Source organism: Mastigoproctus giganteus, chromosome 6 (assembly GCF_048544385.1).
Source record: "Mastigoproctus giganteus isolate SK-2022 chromosome 6, ASM4854438v1, whole genome shotgun sequence".
NCBI lineage: Eukaryota > Metazoa > Arthropoda > Arachnida > Uropygi > Thelyphonidae > Mastigoproctus > Mastigoproctus giganteus.
Window position 1 is genome coordinate 201,377,301 of NC_143580.1, and position 20,984 is coordinate 201,398,284.

The window sequence follows — 20,984 nt, forward strand, 5'->3', positions numbered from 1 at the left end:
CTGTAGCATACTCCTACTCTCGATTTTGCTTTCCTACTGCTTAAGTCACACCAGACTGACTCAACATTTCACTGTTAACCCATGCAGGGTCGTACTTATGAACAGGCATATGAGGTGCTAGCCTCAGGCCTTGCCATAGAGGGAGGGCCTCGCATGGCCTCTGTAATCTAAAATTTTAAAAGTGATTTCTTTTTTTAATGCCCTGATGTAAAATAGGGCCCACTTGTACTTACAATGTAAACAGAGACAGGTCAAATTTACTGAGGTGTGCATGACTCATTTCTGCAAAAGAACAGATTAATTTCCAGAATAAAGGAAAATTACTCTCTTCTAATTCTCTAATAGGGTGTAACATTAGAACACAGGTTGACCACTGCATATTTTCTGCATCAGGAATATGTCTTAATCTTTTCCACTGGCTATGAACACAAAAAAGCAGTGGATCAGCACAAATTCTTGGTGCATTATGTGAGAGTTGGTTGTAAATTTGTTACGGACACGGTAAATTGTGGAATGTCCCTTTACTCCTTAATTCATGCATTCTACAGCAGCAGCTCTATCGCCTAAAGGCCAGAGGTGCGAACAATGCATGACACAGAGTTTAATTCAGTACCATTCATTATATTTCACAGTATTTACAACATTTTTGTTTGTAATTTTTTTCTGATTATATTTATATATGCAAATTTTTTTTTTGGACTCATTTGTAACTTTAAAGGAGGCCCTGCAAGAGCTTAGCACCTCGGGCCCCAAGAAGTATAAGTACGGTCCTGCACCCATGTCAACTGAATGCACTTCTTTAGAATTTACGTTTTTCTTAACTAACAGTATAACCCCTCCTCCCTCCCTTCCTATCCTGTCTATCCTTTCTGTACACATTGTACTCCCCAGGTTCTAATTCTGCATTCCTTATATCTGTGTGACACCACATCTCTGTAATTCCAACAATATATGACTTTGATGTCTTGATCAGCACCTCAAATTCATCAAATTTATTTACTAAACTCCTAGCATTAGTGTACATGCAAATATATATGCACTTGTTTTTACCTATAGTTATCCTAATGTAGCCCATGTATTTACTTGTTCCATGATGACTCCCAGCAGTCCTGGAAATCTCCAGCACCTTGCTTTCTAGGCTGTTGCTCATTCCAATAGAATCAGTGCAAGAATCACTTTCACCTCTACCTGTATCTACTGTTAATCTATTAGTCTGTGAATTCTCCCAAGCTAGCAGTTTTCCAACCCACCTAATACTGCCTCTATAGAATCATTAAATATTTGTTGACCATTAATGGCAGTTGCCTTAAGTTTCATAACTAGGTACATTTGTTATATTGAAAGTTATAACTGATTAAGGAAAATAATAGTTTATTCCAAAGTAAGAAAATTGGTGGGCAAGAAATATTTGTTTCTGTAATTTGTGTTGGTTCTTATTTATTTAAAGAAAACTATTATTTACATTTTTTCTTTTATTTTCTAGTTCCATTGGTGTTTCAACAAACAGAAGTTCTTAAAATTCATACTCACTTAAAAGTTCAAGGCTACTGTGGTGAAATGGGTGTTGATACATGGAACAGTGATACTTGGAAGAAAGAATTTAGTGAATATCAAGTTCTGGTAATGACAGCAGATATATGCAAGAGAATTTTGCATCATGGTTTTATTCCACTATCCCGAATTCATCTTTTGATTTTTGATGAATGCCATCGAGCTGTTAAGAATCACGCATATGTTGAAATAATGAAGTGCTTTGATACTTGCCCTCAAGAGAAACAGCCAAAAATATTAGGACTGAGTGCATCAATTTTGAACTCTAAATGTAAATCTGCAGTACTAGAACAAAAAATTATAGAGGAATTAAAAGAATTGGAAACAATATTAAAAGCACATGTTGAAACTTCCAACATTGATTTGTCCAATCAGTATGGAACAAAACCAAACATGTTCTTAGTTTATTATAAGCCATATAGTCCTGATGACAGTGTAAATAAACTTATTTCAGTTATACACAGAAAAATTGGAGCATTTTCTTTCAAGCAAAGGAAATATTTTGATAAATTGTATTTTGATGCCATTGAGAATTTTGGGCCTTGTGAAATAAATGATTATTTAGGTAATCCCAAAAAGTATTTGAATAATATGTGCACTGCATTAAATAATCTGGGACCAGTTTGTTTATATTATACTGCACAAACACATTTATGTAACATTAACCGCATTTTAAGCATGGAAATGAAATGGGAGATAAAGTTTTATTTAGAAGAGCTGAAAGATCTTTTTAATAAAATTTGTAACATATTTGAAGAAAATTCTATTTGTAAAACAGGACAATTAGATACCCTACTAACATCTACGCCTCATCAGTTGTTGAAACTTTTGGAAATTTTAAAGGCCACTTATATAAAATATGGTAATCAGAATAAATTTCAAGTGTTTGCAGAGCCTCTGCAAAAGTCAACCACTGAAGAGGATAAAATTTTATGTCCTCATTCATTGTGTGCCTTAATTTTTGTTAAAAAACGTTTTACTGCCTATATACTCAATGTGTGGCTAAATAAAATCAGCAAACATTATTCAGAATATGAATTTATCAAATCATGTTTTGTTGTTGGTCATAGCAACAAAAAAGCCCATGAAAACATTTATAATCATAAAATGACATTTAAAACTCAAAAAAGGATTATTCAGAAGTTTCAGAAAAAGGAATGCAATGTTATGGTTGCTACTTCTGTTTTAGAAGAAGGTTTAAATATTCGACAGTGCAATTTAGTTATAAGGTTTGATTTTCCTGAAGAGTTTAGATCCTATATTCAGTCTAAAGGTAGAGCTAGAGTTCCAGACTCTACTTTTATTCTAATGGCTTGCTGTACTGATAAAACTGCAGTCATTAATGATGTTTATAACTTTGTGTTCACAGAAAAGGTAATGAGAATTTATTATTATTTTTTTTATTATTATTAATAATAAAGAATTTAAGTCCTTATTCTCTCAGCAGTTTCATATTTTTTAATAAATATATGTTGTACTTTTTATTGATATTGTTTAAAAATGCTTCTGAATTACAGTAGAGCATCCGTTATCCAGATTAATTAGTTAATGTCAGACACCTTCCGGATAATCGAACATAAGGAAAATTTAAATAAATTCTGTTAAAATGTATTATGGTAAAGAAAAAGATTTTAAATAGCATGAAAAAAAACGAATTTATTTAATTAAAAATAATAATAATAACCTATAGATAAATTCACATATTTGCATATGTATGTATATTTGGATAGGTATTTTACTACAAATTTTATGTGGAAAAAATTTAAAGTAATGTTCGATCGTGTTTTTGTTTCGTTTGTTGTGACCTTTTCTTTTGCTGCTAAATATCTCAAGTTCCTTAACAATATCAATTTGGTTATATCACATTTTTTCTGGTTTTCTGCTCATTTCCGTACTGTTTCTAATACCATAATAACTTCCCTACTTGTTGGCATTGAATTTTCTTCGATGGGAACTTCTCTTTCCTCTTCTTCAATATAATCCCCAGAAGTTTCTTCTTTCAAATGAGCAGAGACAATTTCATCATCTGATAACATTTGAAGCTTTCGCTCAGGGGGCATCCGATAAAAGCCATTCGTCAATGTCTTTTTCATCACAATCCTCACATCCAGGAATGATGGAAAGAATTTTAACAAATTCTTCTTTCGGGAATGAGTTCTGTTGAATATTCTCACTATATGTTGTTCTGAATCAGCCTCTGGCCAGATTTTTTGCCATCCACAGGCAAGTGTAGTTCAGAAACATCGTACCATGCTTCAGCAATCATAAAAACTTATTCCAAAATGTTCAAATTTTTATAAAACAAAATGTTACCATACCTTCTGAATCTTCATTGGGTAGAAGCAAATGTCATAATAACCTTTTTCTGTAAAACCTTTTAAAAGTCTCAATAATGCCTTGGTCGAAAGGCTGAATGAAAAATAAAACTTCAAAATTTTAATCAATGCTGTTAACATCATCTCACATGGATGGGAAGGTGCATATCTAATACACTAGAAGTAAAACTTTCCCAGTTTTTTGTGGTTTTTCTGTCTTTTTTTTTTAATTGAAGGAATAAAAAAAAAAAAATATAAACCAGTCTCGGAAAAAAGAAACATCCATTCAGGCATTTTCCTGATTTTTATACAAAACAGGAAAATTAGAAAGATTTTTAAATGCTCTCGGTTTTTTCAATTTACTGATAAGGAGCATAGGCAATCTGTGCAGCCCAGTAGCATTTTCACACATAGCAATTGTAACTTGCTGTTTTCTCATCTTAAAACCTGATGCAGACATTTCTCTTTTAGTGGCTAGGGTTTTTCTCGGTAATGCCCATCTTGTAATAAGCCCATAATAAGTCATAATAAGCCCATCTTGTCAACATTATAAATGTTTTCTTTCTTGTAATTTGCTATAACTGAAGCAAACTTACTTTTAAAGGATGCCACTGCTGATTCTTCTACAGAAAGTTTCTCACCTTGAATAACTAATTCACGTATACCATATCTCAATTTAAAGTTTTTCAGCCAACCTGTGCTTTCATTAAAATCTTCATTACCTCTTAATTTTCAATTAAAATTGAATGCTTTTTCACACAACATTGGTCCAGACACTGACTCACCTAAACTTTGCTTCTGAAGAAACCACAAATAAAGTGCACTCTCTAAAGTGGCATTTTCAGGTTTCAACGTCGTCTCTTTTCTGCCAGATCCTCCTTCACTATCCATAATCGACACAAATTGTGATATAGCATTGGAATTTTTCTTGACTTTGATGAAAATTGTTGAATTCCCCACATTAAACTCTTTGCTGAGATTTCCTAAATTTTCGCCATTTCTAATTCTATTAATAATTTCCATTTTTTGTTGCAATGTTAAAACTACATGTTTTCTTTTCATGTACATTTTATCGCAAAAAAACTGAGAAAAATAGCAAATCGTACAGTTTCGGGCCGATATTATTCTTACCGAATCTGGAGCTAAACTAAACATAATATGAAATGAAGAGAACAAAATATGTCATGGAAAATTGGGTTCACTGAAGTGAATGACTAAACTCTATCACTCATGGTTTTCGAGAAAGCCCATTAGTCCCAATCCAAAATTTCACCAGATATACGACGTAAAAAATAACAGACAGAAATTCTCTCATAACATAATAAACGTTTGTCTCAAATACTACCATTAATAAAAAAAGAAGAAAAATCAGTCTTTCAAATTATTCCGGATAACTGACGTTCTACTCTACTTTTTTGTTTTTTATAATATTAGTATTTACTGTGCTTATTTTTTTATATAAATTACTATTTTGACATTACAACAGTTTGACTCCTACCCTCACATTTTCTCAGATTTTAAGCTATGCATATATATAACACAAATAAATATATGAATATTTATATTACACAGATTTCAAATTGTTATTTAATTCATATTTCTTAACTGATTTTTTCATCCCTTAGTATTATTAATTTATAGTAGAGAAAAGTACATCAGCAAATATAACACAAAGAATTTATTGTGACATCTGACTAAATACAGTTTGTATGAAATAGACTAAGGCATTTTTTGGCTAAAGCCTCAAACTATGTGTAAGTTCACCAGAAAACAGGTTAGTGCTATTGTATCATTTTTGTACATAGTGAACTACTAAAGTAAATAAATTGGCATTGTTTTAATTATATCTCATATTATGAAAACTTTCGCAAGTTGCTATGATATTGCACTACCTCAAATAAATAATGCTTCACAAATGGAGAAGACTAATGTTACTTATTCTTGGTGGATACCATCACCCAGATGGCACCATTTAAAGGCTCATTGGCCTATCACTGGTGGGCACCCTGGGGCTGCACTATTGCAACCAAGTGTCACCTGAATATCAGTTCCACTAGCATTTTAAACTTCCAGGTAGCAAGCACAGCTTGGCATATCTAAGAGAATGTCTGCAACAGCCTCAAGGACCAAAGTAGTTGGAAACTGACATTAAAGCCCCCAGGGGCTCATATCTGGCGAGTATGGGCTTGACACACCCAGGGTCCTAAGCTGGATATCATCATTTCTTGATGATTCCTCTCTCTCTCTCTCTCAGGAATTTTTCCCAGGTAACTCAGGGAATTTTTTTTGGCTGGTGCAGCATAAGCCTCAGGCTACCTTGCACTATATGGCTAATAATAATAATAATAAGTTGCACTGTCCCCTGTAAGGCTACCACAAGAGAAGAGCAAGACCATCCAGCTCCACCAACTGGAAGTGCTTCCTGCGCAACTGTGCTAGTGATCACCCAGGAAGGAAGAAAACGCCAACGCATGAAGTGGAGCATTGAAATGAATACGTACATCATGCGAGCATACTATGAAATAACTAGGCTAGAGACTGATATGACAATGTACAGGTCATGACTACATACCAAGTGGTTGGAACGATACCCAGATATTCAGGTCACCGAACAGCGATTAGCAGACCAAAGAAGGACCATCATCACGAAGAACCTAATAGCCCCTGCCATCTTGGAAAAATCAAGCAGGATGTCAGCAATCAACTACAAAGCAGAAAGAACATGGTCAATATGGAACCAGAGGAGGAACAGCAAGAAGAAATATAACCCAGAGTAGCTGAAGTGGAAAGAGACGAAGTCATGATATCCAGAATAGAAGACGAGTGGAAGAAGGTCCTATCAGAATTTGAAGGAATGGTCCCCACAAGAACCCATGTGATACCTAAGCAGAAGCCGAATAAAATCCTGTGGAGAGTAACAGACCACCTCAATCGGCAAATAATGCCACATTACCTTGACAACAATGGTGCAATGCTGGAGACTATCCACACAGCCGTATACTGTGCTGCCATAGCAGCTACTAGGATTAATGGAAAAGAAACGAGACACCAGCAGCAGAAGAACTGAAAACAGAAGGAACCGCCAGCTTGGGAAAGAAGACTTCAGCAGAAGATAGAAGAATTAAGAGTCAAGATAGGTCAGTTAACCCAGTACCAACAGGGTAATAGAAGTAAGAAATTGATTGGAAAGGTGAAGAGCATCCTCAAGAGAGACAGCATCCACAGCAAACATGAGACCAGAAATCAGAGAATAGGAGAATACTAGGACACACTGAAGCAGAACCTCCTCGCACTCACAAGAGACTACACCAATACAAAGAGAGCTCCCAGAGGAAAATAAACAACCAAATCTTTGATGAGGACCAAAGAGCCTTCTACAGGAAACTGAATGAAGATGAGAAAGCAGGAAATGGACCACCCGAGAAGAAGACGATCAAAGAGTTCTGGGGAAATATCTGGAGCAGTGAAGTAAGACATAACAGTAGAACACCCTGGATAGAAGTAGAACGGAAGAAAACCAAGGGCATACAAGAGATGAGAGAGTGGGAGATTTGAGAAGTAAAACAGTCAGTCAGGAACACCCACAACTGTCGAACCCCAGGAATTGATAACATCCACAACTACTGGTACAAGAAGCTCACCTGTACATACAAGCACCTAGCAAAGCAGTTCACTTGAATGATAAGGCACACAGAGATAATCCCGAAGTTTCTCACGGAAGGAGTCACATATCTGAAGCCTAAAGATGAAGATACAAGAAACATGGTAAAATACAGACCAATCACCTGTCTCCCAATGATGTACAAGATCCTGACCAGCTGCATAACCAAAAAGATATCTGACCACTTAGAGAGTCAGAATATAATGGCCGAACAGCAGAAACGATGCAAGCGGAGGAGCAAAGGATGCAAGGAGCAATTAACTGTAGATGCTGCAGTTATGGAGCAAGCCTGCAAGAAGCACCACAACATATACACGGCCTACGTCGATTACTGCAAGGCCTTCGACTCCGTGCCTCATAGCTGGCTAATAGATTATTATTTTATATATTATTATTTTTTTTTTGTTAGCGCATCAGCTTCTATGGCCATATTGCACCTCCCAAAGTTTTTGTATTTTACTGTGATCCAAGCCTGAGGCGGGAATCGAACCCGCGACCTTTGGGTTGCCAGGCAGGCAGTTTACCTACCTGGCTAGCCCGGTCGGCCTGGTTAATAGAGGTGCTGAACATCTACAAATTCAATCCGATGACAAACTTCCTAGGAGAAACAATGGTGAAATGGAGTACTACCATTAAGGTTGAGAACATCACAACCACACCAATCTCCATCAGAAGAGGAATCTTTCAGGGAGATGCTCTGAGCCCACTGTGGTTCTGGATAGCACTCAACCCGCTATCCACCATGCTCAGCGGCAACAAGTATGGATATGACCTCGAAGAAAGAACCTGTACACCCTTTACCCACCTGATGTACATGGATGACATCAAGTTCTACATGGCAACCGAGAAGCAACTCCAGCAACTACTCCAGATCACCGAAGAATTCAGCAAGGACATCAGGATGGAATTTGGTCTAGACAAATGCAAGACCCACGCATTGCACCAGTGAAAATTAGTTGGCCGAAACTACCAGCTGCTGACTGGTAAAGAGACCGAAGCTATGATAGAAGGAGAGACCTACAAATACCTAGGGATGATGCAGGCTCAGCAGTTAGAGCATAAGGAAATCAAGAAATGCTTGACCGAAAAATATCATCAGAGACTCAGAAGCCTGCTGAAAGCAAAATTGAACGGAGGGAACACAGTTAAAGCCATAAACACCTATGCAGCTCCAATACTAACATACACCTTGGGGTCATAGATTGGACTAACATGGAGCTAGAAGATATCATGCAAAGGACAAGAATAATGATGACCAAGAGCTGCCAACACCACCTGAAGTCAGCAGGAGAGACTAACAATAGCTCGGAAAGAGGGAAGAAGGGGCCTGATAGACCTGATAGAGCAACAGAAAACAGAAAACAGCGATAGTTAACCTGAAGGATTCCTTCAAGAACAACACAGCACCACTCCACCAGGCCATAAGGAGGATAGATAAGTGGTACAACCTAAGCAAGGAACCCCCTCTCATCTAGATGGCACAAGAAACAAAGTTAGAAAAATGGGCAAAGAAGACATTCCACGGCAGACACTACAGTGACCTCCATCAAGATCACATCAATAACATTACTTCCAATGCATGGCTACAAGCAGGACGCTCTTTCCCAAAACTGAAGGATTCATGCTGGCCATCCAAGACCAGGTAATCAACACCAGAAACTATAGAAAATACATTTCAAAGGAGCTCGGAATGTCAGATGACACATGTCGACGATGCCACCTGGCCTCAGAAACGATCCAACACATCACCGCGGGGTGCAAGGTGATCACCCCAGACTGAGTACACTCATAGACATGACCAGGTAGCCAGGATAATACATCAGAAGCTAGCAAGGAAATACCAGTTGATCAAAGAAAGTGTACCATACTACAAGTACTAACCTTAGGCAGTACTAGAGACTAGAACCCACAAGCTGTACTGTGACCACACCATAATAACGGATAAGACCATTCCGCACAACAGACCGGACATAACCTTTGTGGACAAGATGGAAAAGGCTACCTACCTGATTGACATAGCAGCGCCCAACACTAACAATGTCCAGAAAACCCATGAGGAAAAAATTAGGAAGTACACGCACCTGAGACACGAGGTCAAGGAGATGTAGCATATGCAAGAAGTATCGACCATCCCGATCATCGTATCAACTAACGGTATGGTGCCAAAGACTCTACATAGCAGTCTAGCAGCAATAGGTCTCCCAGAGAACACCTACAAGGAACTCCAGAAAGTCGCAATCCTGAACATCTGCAGGATAGTCAGAGATTTCCTCAACCAACAGTAACACCAAACATTACAACCACCCTGTGTACTTGGTAGCAGTACCCATTACGGAGTGGAATCCCCCAATCAGGGAGAAATAATATATAATAATAATAAAGTGCTTTAATTTTAATCAAAGTTCAGTTAATAGGTTGACTGATAATCATGTAAAATTAGCTTTATTAATTCTTTCATAAACATTCAAGTATGGCTAAAATAAATGAAACTGAGTGTCATATGAAGCTGGATTAAGTTGAATTGAAGTACATTTTTAAGGTTTTTGCCAATAACAATTTTTCAAACAATTTCAAACAGTTGCTTAATAATTTAGTATTAAGGTAAGTGATAAACAGTATCTTTAATTTTATAAAATACATTAATATAAATATTCAATTCATTTACTGCCAAAAAAAGTGTTTGGAGTCTAGGTACTGAGGTAATTTGATTCAGATGTTTAGGGCTTTTAATGGATTGAGCAAGCTTAATGCTGCTGCCTTTTTCGTCCTCTTGCTCAGACTATATATATATGAGAGGGCATAAATTCAAATTGAGGAAGGATAGATGCAGGATAGATGTGCAGAGGTTTGCCTTCAGTTAGTGATTAGTTGATTGTTGGAGCAAATTTCTAAAGGTTGTTATGGAAATTGATAGCTTGAATAAATTCAGTGAAGAACTAGAGAATTTATTGGATTGGAGGGGATGGACAGGTGAATTTTGCTAGCAGCAATAAAAAGGTGACTATCCCTTCGTTTAAGACAATGGTCAGGTCACACCTTGAGTACTGCATTCAGGTCTAGATACCTCATTTTAGTAAGGATGGAGAACTGCAGGAATGAGTACAGAGAAGGGCAATGAAATTGTTGAGGGGAACAGAGGGTTGCTGTTACCAATAAAGGCTTAAGTCCTGCAAATTGCAGTGTCTGGAGACTAGGTACCTGCAAGGTGATCTGATTGAGGTGTATAAGGCCTTGAATGGTTTGAGCAAGCTCAGTGCCAATGGTATTCTTCCTTTTGTTCAGATTCTGTGCCTGAGGGGGCATGAATTCAAATTGAGCAAAGACAATTGTAGAATAGATGTGCAGAAATTTGCCTTTAGACAGTGGGTGGTTGATTGCTGGAACAAACTTCCATCTGTCGTGGAAGTTGATAGCTTAAATAAATTCAAAGAAGAACTAGACAAACTTTTGCAGCGAATCGATAGGTTTTCAAAATGGGAAGGTTTTTTTTTTTTTTTTTTTGGCTGATGCTGTATAAGCTTACTTTCTTGCATCATATGCCACTGCTATTGTTAATGCTAATATGGAAGGGGTTTTTTTGCTGATGCTATATAAGCTTGCTTTCTTGCATCATGTGCTGCTGCTGCTACTACTACTAATAAAAAAAAAGGTTTTGGATCAAGTAGTTTTGCACAGTTTACTCATTTTGTTATGCTGAGATATACAAAATGGGCTGCATCAGCTTTTTGAAGCAGTTTTTAATGTTGATTTATTGACAGGTCAACATATTTTCTGATTTTACCCCAGGGGCTCACATCTGGTGAGTATGGGCTTGGCACACCCATCTGAGCTGATCATCATCATTCTTCTCTTTTTTAGTGATTCCCTTCTACTTCTGTAAACATCCAATCTCAATGTGCCATTAGCTCAAATGTTCCATTTTTTGGGGTGCTGTTATTTTGACAGTCTACTGTAATTCATGATTTAATTTAATAAGCTGGTAACAAAAACGAGTCTTCGACTTTCATATGCACACAGCATAAACCAATGTCATTATTTTCTGTAATCTGCCATATTGCCCATTCATTTCTCTAATAACTGCATGGCAATATAATATCCATTGCTTCGGTTTCAGTATACAGGATATGAATAGCTTGTGTGATTTTTTATAAAAGAAATAATAGCATTCAGTTTTAATTAAATTTGGCTTGACAAATATTTCTAAAACAGCCAAATATAAGAGCTCACAAAAATCTCTCCACTGGAATAAGTTGTTATTTGATGAATAGATGTTGTGAAGGTGCTTTATGCATATAAACAAATCTACCTAAAAGTGGATCACATCCCAATTCATATTCTAGGACACTAATTTGTGAATTTTTTAGGTCTAGAGTGTAGTGTTTTTTTCCTTATTCCATGATAGATGGTGTGATTTATATAAATATTATTTATAATTTATTTTATTGTTTAAAATTGATTTTTTATCATGGTTTCTTTTATAATGGCTTACAACTTTAATATAGATGCTCTTGGAAAAATGTAAGAATAGGATAAATCCAGCTGGAGATGAGAATGAAACTCTTGTAGCAGATTCGCTTCTTCCTCCATATATGCCAGTTAAAGAAGATGGTGCACCTCGTATTACAATGACTTCTGCAATTTCTGTGATAAATTGGTAAGTCTTATATATTTATAGAGTGCCATAATTTTTGTATGTAATCTAAACTTACTGTTGTTTTAAAACTGGACGCAATCATATTTAATATTATTTGTTATGACTAACTTATAGGTTAGTGCAAAAGCATCATTTTAATGTAGCCATCTACCAAAGTAGTTAAATTAAGTAATTAAATTGGCATCATTTTGGTTATATCTCATATTGTGAATGCCACAACGAGTTGCCATGATATTGTACTACCTTGAGAAGACTACTGTTACTTATTCTCAGTGGACACCACCACCCAGACAGTACTGTTTGAAATGTGGTATGGGATAAAGATATCTGTTATCCTCATACTATCCCTATTAGACTTAGGAAAGCAAAAAAGATGTAGGAAGGTGATATTAGGAGAGGAAGAGGAAGAAATGCCATCGAAGGAAGAAAGGGACAGTTACGCCTTCATTTCACACTACTCGAAACCTCATAAATATAAATTCCTCGAATAGGCAACACTTACACTTTCTCAGTAGAGAAGATTGTTGTTACCTATTCTCATTGTACTACCTTGAATAAGTAACACTTCACCAGTGGAGACGACTACTGTTACTTATTCTCAGCGGATACTACCACCCAGACGGCACCATTTCAAAGCTTGTTAGCTTCTCCTCGGTGGGTGGGCAGGTACCCTGGTGTTGCAATAGTGACAACCCAGTTATGAAGTATAACTTCACAATATGAGAGATGCCTGATGGTGTGACAATGACAAATTAATTAATTAATTTAACTACTTTGGTAGATGGCTACGTTAAAATGATGCTTTTGCACTAAGCCATATGTTAGTCATTCTACCTTGTAGCACGAGCCCTTGGCCCTTGAATATTTTATAGTCTATATCAATGCACACCATCAGGCATCTCTCATATTGTGAAGTTATACTTCATAACTGGGTTGTCACTATTGTAACACCAGGGCCCACCCACCAAGGAGAAGCCAAGCTTTGAAACGGTGCTGTCTGGGTGGTGGTATCTGCTGAGAATAAGTAACAGTAGTCTTTTACACTGGTGAAGTGTTACTTATTTGAGGTAGCACAATACCATGGCAACTCGTTGTGAAGGCATTCACAATATGAGATATAACCAAAATGATGCCAATTTAATTAATTAATTTAACTACTTTGGTAGATGGCTACATTAAAATTATGCTTTTTACACTAACCTATACGTTAGTCATTCTACCTCATAGCATGAGTCCTTGGCCCTTAAATATTTTATATTATTTGTTATTTGCAAATGATATAATAAAATACAGGGTGACATGTTTATAAGCAGCTCATACAATTATATTGCATAATTCTACATTAAAATGAATACAGGTAACCCTTGTATAACATGGTAGTTAGGTTCCTATAAAATCTTGTGTTGTGCAAAACAGTTATATGGGACTAAGAATGAATACAAAAAGGAGGAGCTACATTCCAAAAGCTAAAAAAATACCATTTTTTTTATAACTATCGGAAACTTAATTTTTATTAAAAATAGTAATAACTGAACAAATGTCTTACAAACTGTGATACATATATGTCAGATTATGTGCGTTCATTTAATTCTCTTCCTCTTCATTGCTGCTAAGCACAATCATAACATTTTCTCTGTTGCAGAATATTTTCACCTTCTGAACTTTCTTCTGCAATGTCTAGATTTCACGATCCTCTGCTCTCTTTAAAATATCAGTAGTCTGGGTTTGTTTGCTTTTGCTTGATAGATCTTTGTAAATTTCATGGTATAGAGCTAAGCATTTTGGAAGCTCCCTTTTGAACTTGGTGTTCCTTCCAGTCGAAGGATCTGCATTGTTTGTTTGTTATTTGGTTTTTACGAGCATTAGCAACTAAGGCCATATTGCTCCAGGATATGCGGTGGTCATTCCCTGACCTTTCCGCATCCTCCGTATTTGGTGGTGACGGGCTCGAACCCCAGTCTAATCAAGAAGCGTGTGCTACGCACTGCTGCTCCTTCCCACCTGGCTACGGAGGCGCCCGGGTCTGCATTGAAAAAAAAATAAGATTCTAATTGCTCGGCTAAGTTTATGCCTTCCCTTAAGCTTTTTAGTATAAAATTTGGAACTTCAGGATTTTTGTCTACGCTATCATCCTCTGAATTGATCTGAATTAACTCTGATGCCATTCACCAAATCTGCTTCACTAGCCTCTTTTTCTACCAGTAATTCTTGAACGTCTTCGGTAGTCATATCATCAAAACCTGCCCCTCCTACCAACTTAGCAAGTTCTACTGTCGCACCAATTCCGTTTTCTGCTGGTTCATTCAACCATATTTTCTGAATGAACTGTCTCTGGCCACACATTTTTCCAACACGCATTCAATGTTGATGGTTTTACTTCTTTTAATGATAAAGCTATAATTCCGATATCAGAATTGAAAAATGTTTCCCTGCCTCCATCACGTCAGCAGATTTGGAATCAATGTTTTCCAAAATCCATTGTAACAATTTTCTGATATAATGAGTTTTAAAGATAGATATAATTCCTCAATCTAATGGCTGAATTAAAGAAGTTGTGTTAGGTACTAGGAACATTACTTCAACGTTTGGATGACTTAAATCTTTTGGATGGCCTGGCAAGTTATTCAATAGCAACGAAACTTTGAGGCGCCTCCGTAGCCAGGTGGGCAGGAGCAGCAGTGCATAGCACATGTTTCTTGATTAGACCGGGATTCGAGCCCGTTATTTGTTGTTGTTGTTATTTGGTTTTTTTTAGGAGTACAGGTAACCCTCGCTATTCGCGGGGATTACGTTCCTGAGAAATGCCGCGAATACCGAAAACGCGAATACTGAGTTATGGCTCCCATAGTAATAAAGGGGTTCCTTTCCAAAGTATGAAATATATAAGAAAAACTAGTCTAAAATTTTGTCTATGTATGTATTATATGTACCTTCATAATATGACTATATACAAAGACAGTACATAGTGAAATGCAAGCATATGGCATCGAAATGAAAATAAGAAACAATTTAATATTAAATGTAATATTTATTAGAAATTTCAAACAAATCTTTCAAACCAGCGTCTTTGCTAGCTAAAAAACCTATCCCGCCAGTGCTATCACCAGTTTCGCTAAAGCGTTGATAAGGAGTTTTGCGTTTTCACGAATGATGAGTGAATTTAACGGAATTTTATTTTGAGTTCGGTCTTCTATCCACAGATTTAAAGCTTTTTCCATTTTTTCTAATTTAACATCACGAGTTACAGAGCAAATTTTTGAAGCAATTAGCGCGTTTTCACGGACACTACGGCGGATTTTTTCTTCCGATTTCTTGATTGATCGTACCGTTGACTCATTGATTTTATAATGTTTTGCCACTGAGGAATTAGAAATTTTATCTAATAACTCAATTTTATTCGCTAATGTCATCACCTTCTTTGATATTTTCACATTTCTCTTGTTATTCGTAGTGATATTTTTGTAGGGGTTAGAAAGAACTTGTCCACAACAGTCACTTTCTTCCGTTAACACACTCGAAAAAGTCTGTTTTTCACCGCAAAATGGTAGATTTATCACTTTTGTAAGCATATCAATTTATAAATTGATAAATTTATTCAATTTATAAGCATATAAATTAAAAGCAAACGACGAAACCTTCCATAACAAGCACATAACACATATTGAACAAGGATTAGCGAGAAACATTCACGCTCGCGATTTTGTCACCCCTCTCCCCCCACCCACTGAGCGCTGTTTTGACCGGGAAAGATAATTTTAGCAACGCCCATGTTTTTTTATGGCGGAAAATATTCACGGCGCTTTAAAATTCACATTTTTTAGGTTTCATTTTATATTAAATCGGCGATCGCGAATACGCGAAACCGCGAATACAGATACCGCGAATAGCGGGGGTTTACTGTATTAGCAACTAAGGCCATATTGCTCCGGGGATATGTGGTGGTCATTCCCTGACCTTTCCACATCCTCTGTATTTGGTGGCTCACAGGCTCGAACCCCGGTCTAATCAAGAAGCACCGCCTCCGTAGCCAGGTGGGAAGGAGCAGCAGTGCATAGCACACGCTTCTTGATTAGACCGGGATTCGAGCCCGTCACCACCAAATACTGAGGATGCGGAAAGGTTCAGGAAATAACCACTGCATATCCCGGAGTAATATGGCCTTAGTTGCTAATGCTCCTAAAAACCACCACCACCAACAACAACAACAACAACAAAACTTTGAAATCTAGATTTTTCTGCTTTAAATAGTTTTCCACAGCTGGCAAAAAACAATTTAGAAACAGAAATTCTTTAAATAAATAGGCAATTACCCAAGCTTTTTTATTTGCTTTCCAATATACCAGTAATGCATTTTTATTTACACCTTTAATTGCTGGTTATCTGGTTTTTTTTTTTTTTTTTTTTTTTTTTAGGAGCATTAGCAACTAAGGCCATATTGCTCCGGGGATATGCGGTGGTCATTCTCTGACCTTTCCGCATCCTCCGTATTTGGTAGTCACGGGTTCGAACCCCGGTCCAATCAAGAAGCGTGTGCTACGTACTGCTGCTCCTGCCCACCTGGCTACGGAGGCGCCACCTTTAATTGCATGAGGATTAGTGGATCTATAAACTAGCATAGGTTTTATCATGTAATCTCCTGATGCATTACTGCACATAAGTAACATTATACGATCCTTTGATGCTTTAAAACCTGGTGCAGTTTCCTTTTTTTTTTTTTTTTTTTCTTTGAAGTAAACATTCTGTTGGGCATTTTATCCAGCAAAGACTTGTCTTGTTGTTGGCATTGAAAACTTGATATGGCGTGTATCCGTGGTCTTCAGTAATTTTTTGAAATTTCTCTCCATATTCCTTAGCAGCTACATTATCAGCTGATGCACTTTCTCTTTGAATTCTTATGTTATGTAATGAGAAGCAGTTTTTAAATCGCTCAAACCAACCTTTACTCGCAAGAAACTCTGAGTTAACAAAAGATTCTCCATTTTCTTTTAAATGGTTATAAATTTCTAGTGCCTTTTTGTTTAATTACATTGCTGTGTAATGGATCCATTTTTTACTGCTATCATCAATCCAAATACTGAGTGCTTTTTCCATTTTCTCAATTATTGCTGCTTGGGGACAAACTATGATATTTGTGGAAATTAAAGATCCTGCAGCAACAGCAGTTCTAATAGTTCTAATTTTCTGTTCATTTTTCTTTATGGTCTGGATTTTTGCTTCATTTAAATTTAAGCTTTTTGCAATGTATGGTACCTTTTCCCCTTTTTAAGATGATCCAAAATTTGTATCTTTGATTCTAGAGAAATACAGTTTCTTAGGGCAGGAATTTAATTCACAAAAAATAAATTATTCCTATACGGTTCTTGAGAACAAAGTTTAGTAATACATACCCGGAAAAATTTATAAACAATCAAATAATAATCAAAATAACCTTACAAAAACCTTAAAAGTGATGAACTGTATACTTCAAAGTCACAATTTTTTATGGGTCTTGAACAAGCATAAGTTCAACAGCATAGAACCTAACGTGAAGATTTCCCAACAAAATAAAATATGGGGGATTTCCCAACAAAATAAAATATGGGGGGATTTCCTAACAAAATAAAATATGGGGATTTACCAATAATTTTTTTTGCATAACGACTAGCAAGTCAACAGCTGGGATTCACAAAAAAGAATGGAAATGTTGAAAAATTACATCCAATATAATAGCAGGATTTTCCCCACACAAAAGCTCAAAAATACCGTGTTATGCAAGGTTTGCCACAATTCTCTAACCATCTTACTGTGTTATGTGAGGATTGCTGCAAATTATCAATTTTGTTAGAGCGAAACTGTGTTGTAAAAGTACCGTGTTATATGGGGATTGTCTGTACTTACAAATAGGATATGGTAGGATGTCAGTTATCCCAGCTTGTCTTATCTGTAATGCAATTTATCTAAAGTGCTCAATAAAATGGTAGATAGCACTATCCACAAGCACTATGCATGCATTAGTTAAATTGTTTTAACAATAATGAATATTTAACTTAAATGTATTAAGAAGGCTGAACTTGCAATTGTTTAACAATATCAAGTGCAAATCTGAAATGATGACTTGTTTTAAATTTTTTTTATCACTAGTAATAGTATTCATCTGTATCAAAGGAAAGTTTTTGCACAAAACTCTTGCAGAATGAGAATTTTTTTCTTGTGAGAATTTGGCTTATGATAATGTATTTAGTGTTAGTATTAGTAATGGCCATAATATGGCCATTACTAACACTAACAAAAGAAGTCTTAGGTTTATGCTGCACCAGCCAAAAAAAACAAAAAGGAGTAAAATAATAAAAATAAAATAAAATAAATAAATAATAAAAGAAAAGGAAATACACAGCCTATGCACTTCCCTCCTCCCATAGGTAACTATCCAGCTACCCTTTGAATTTCCCCAAACTATCAGCCTCAACCTGGAATAATTTATTCCAGTAATTTATAACTCGCTGGTTAAAATAAAACTTCCTGCAATCCAAACTAAACATCTCCCCCCCATAACTTGAATTTATCGCCCCTATTTCTAGAATCATTTATAACTGTGAAAATTTTGTCCTCATTCATTTTTACTTATGCCTCTCAAAGTCTTAAACATCTCAAGCAAGTCTCCTCTAAGGTAAAAACTGTGCGACCCACATATTCAGTCTTTCTTCATATGGACACCCCTTTGCCGATCTCACCAGACAAGTTACCCATCTCTGGACACTTTCAAGAAGATTGATGTCTTTTTTAGGTGCAGTCTCCATACTTGAACACAGTATTTCAAGTGTGGTGTAACAATAGCCTTATATAATGGAATTATGATATCCTTATTTCTACTAGCAAATGTTTGATAAATCTTCGATAGGTCACCATGGGCCTTTTTTGTAGACTGTCTGCAGTGCTCAGAGAACTTCATGTCCCTTTCTTCCACTACTGACTTTAGTTCAACTTCACCAAGTGTATAAGTTATTTTGGGGGTTACTGTTCCCCAGGTGCAATACCTTACACTTTGCTGGATTAAAGCATAGCTGCTATTTTTCTGACCATCCCTGAAGTCTATCTAGGTCACTCTGCAGAAACGCTGCTTAGCGGTGATCATTAACTATTCTACCAATATTTACATCATCTGCAAATTTAGACATCATGCCCTCCATCCCTTCATTGATGTCAATTAAGAAAAACAAAAACAACAGTGATCCTAATACTGATCCTTGGGGAACCTCACTTCTTACATTAACCCAATCTGAGGAACAACCATTTCTCACAACCCTCTGTCTCCTGCCCTGAAGCCATCCTACTATCCATCTAAGGATTTTCCCTGTGATTCCAAACCTGTTCCAGCTTAAAAAGTGACTGCTCATGTGGGACTGAGTCGAATTCTTTGCTAAAAACACGATGTCGAAATTATTCCCTAAATCCAGCTCATGAGTGACCCTGTCAAAAGAGCTAACCAGATTTTTTAAACATGATTTTCAATTTACAAAACCATGCTGTGTATCCTTCAGAATTCCATTTCTGTCTGAATGATCCTGAATTCCACCCTTGATCATTTCCTCCATGATTTTCCCTACTATTAAAGTTAGCCTGACTGGTCTGTAATTTCCCATATGCTCTTAGAACTGTCTTTATGTATTGGCAATACAAGGTACTTTTCCAATCCAACAGAATCTCTCCTGAGTCCAGTGATACTGTCATAATTAGCCTTAATGGGATTTTAAAGGATTATAATTTTAAAGGATGCAGAAAGTTCAATACACTCACTTGCTGCATCCTTTAAAATTATAGGGTATATGCCATCAACCCCAGCAGACTTACTTGCCTGTAGACTTGAAAGTTTTTTCATTAACTAATCATGTGAAATTTCAATATCATTAATTACATATTTTTCAACTTCACTCTCATAATTTGTCATTGACATAAAGAGTTTTTCTTCTGTAAATATCGATGCAAAGTAACTGTTGCATTCATCTGCAAATTCAGCTGGAGTATCTAATACTATTCCACATCCTATCTGATTTGTCCTTATCTTGTTTGCATTTATATATGTGAAGAATATCTTATCTGCACTCTTTGCTCTTTTTACCAGCGATTTGTCATAATCTGCCTTTGCCAGCCTATCCTTCTCTGTGGTGCTATTACAGATCAATTTGTAGCTGTTTTAGGCTTCATTACTCTTTGTTGCGCTGTATCTTTTCCATGCCCTCTTTTTCTGCTCAAGTAATCTGAGAACTTCATCATTCATCCAACTTGGAATCCTCCTCATGGAATATTTTTTTAATGGTATATATGCATTCATGCATATGTACCATTAACAGCTTCTGTGGTGAATGTTTTAAAGGTATGTCATAATTCAGTTGTATTTGCTCCCTGTGGAATATCTGTCCAGTTAATAGAGGCCATGTAGCAATTAATTTCCTTTCCTGAAATTATAACATATTCCTTTGCCTGTAACTATTAGCATCAGCATTAGTAGAGGCATATGATGCAAGAAACGAAGCTTATATAGCATCAGCCCAAAAGAAAAAAAAAAAAAAAAAATCTTCCCATTTCACCCATCCATTTGCTCCAAATGCTTGTCTAGTTCTGCCTTGAACTTATTTAAGTTGTCAACCTCCACTACGACAGATGGAAGTTTGTTCCAACTATCAACAACTCTGGCTAAAGGCAAATTTCCGCACATCTATTCCACAATTGTCTTTCCTCAATTTGAATTTATATCCCCTCAGATGAGTAATCTGAGCAAGAGTAAGAATCCCATCAGCATTGAGCTTGCTCAAACCATTCAAGGCCT

The 20,984-nt window shown here is 36.4% G+C and overlaps 1 protein-coding gene across 1 annotated transcript in view; it reads left to right on the plus strand.

Annotated features, from left to right (window-relative positions):
- Positions 1–20,984, plus strand: part of LOC150084879 (endoribonuclease Dicer-like) — a 203,658-nt gene that overhangs the window by 68,117 nt on the left and 114,557 nt on the right. The window contains exons 4-5 of the mRNA XM_090376377.1: positions 1,484–2,925; positions 12,030–12,181. Of these exons, the coding sequence (XP_090232503.1) occupies positions 1,484–2,925; positions 12,030–12,181 (1,594 nt within the window). The remainder of the gene's footprint in view (positions 1–1,483; positions 2,926–12,029; positions 12,182–20,984) is intronic.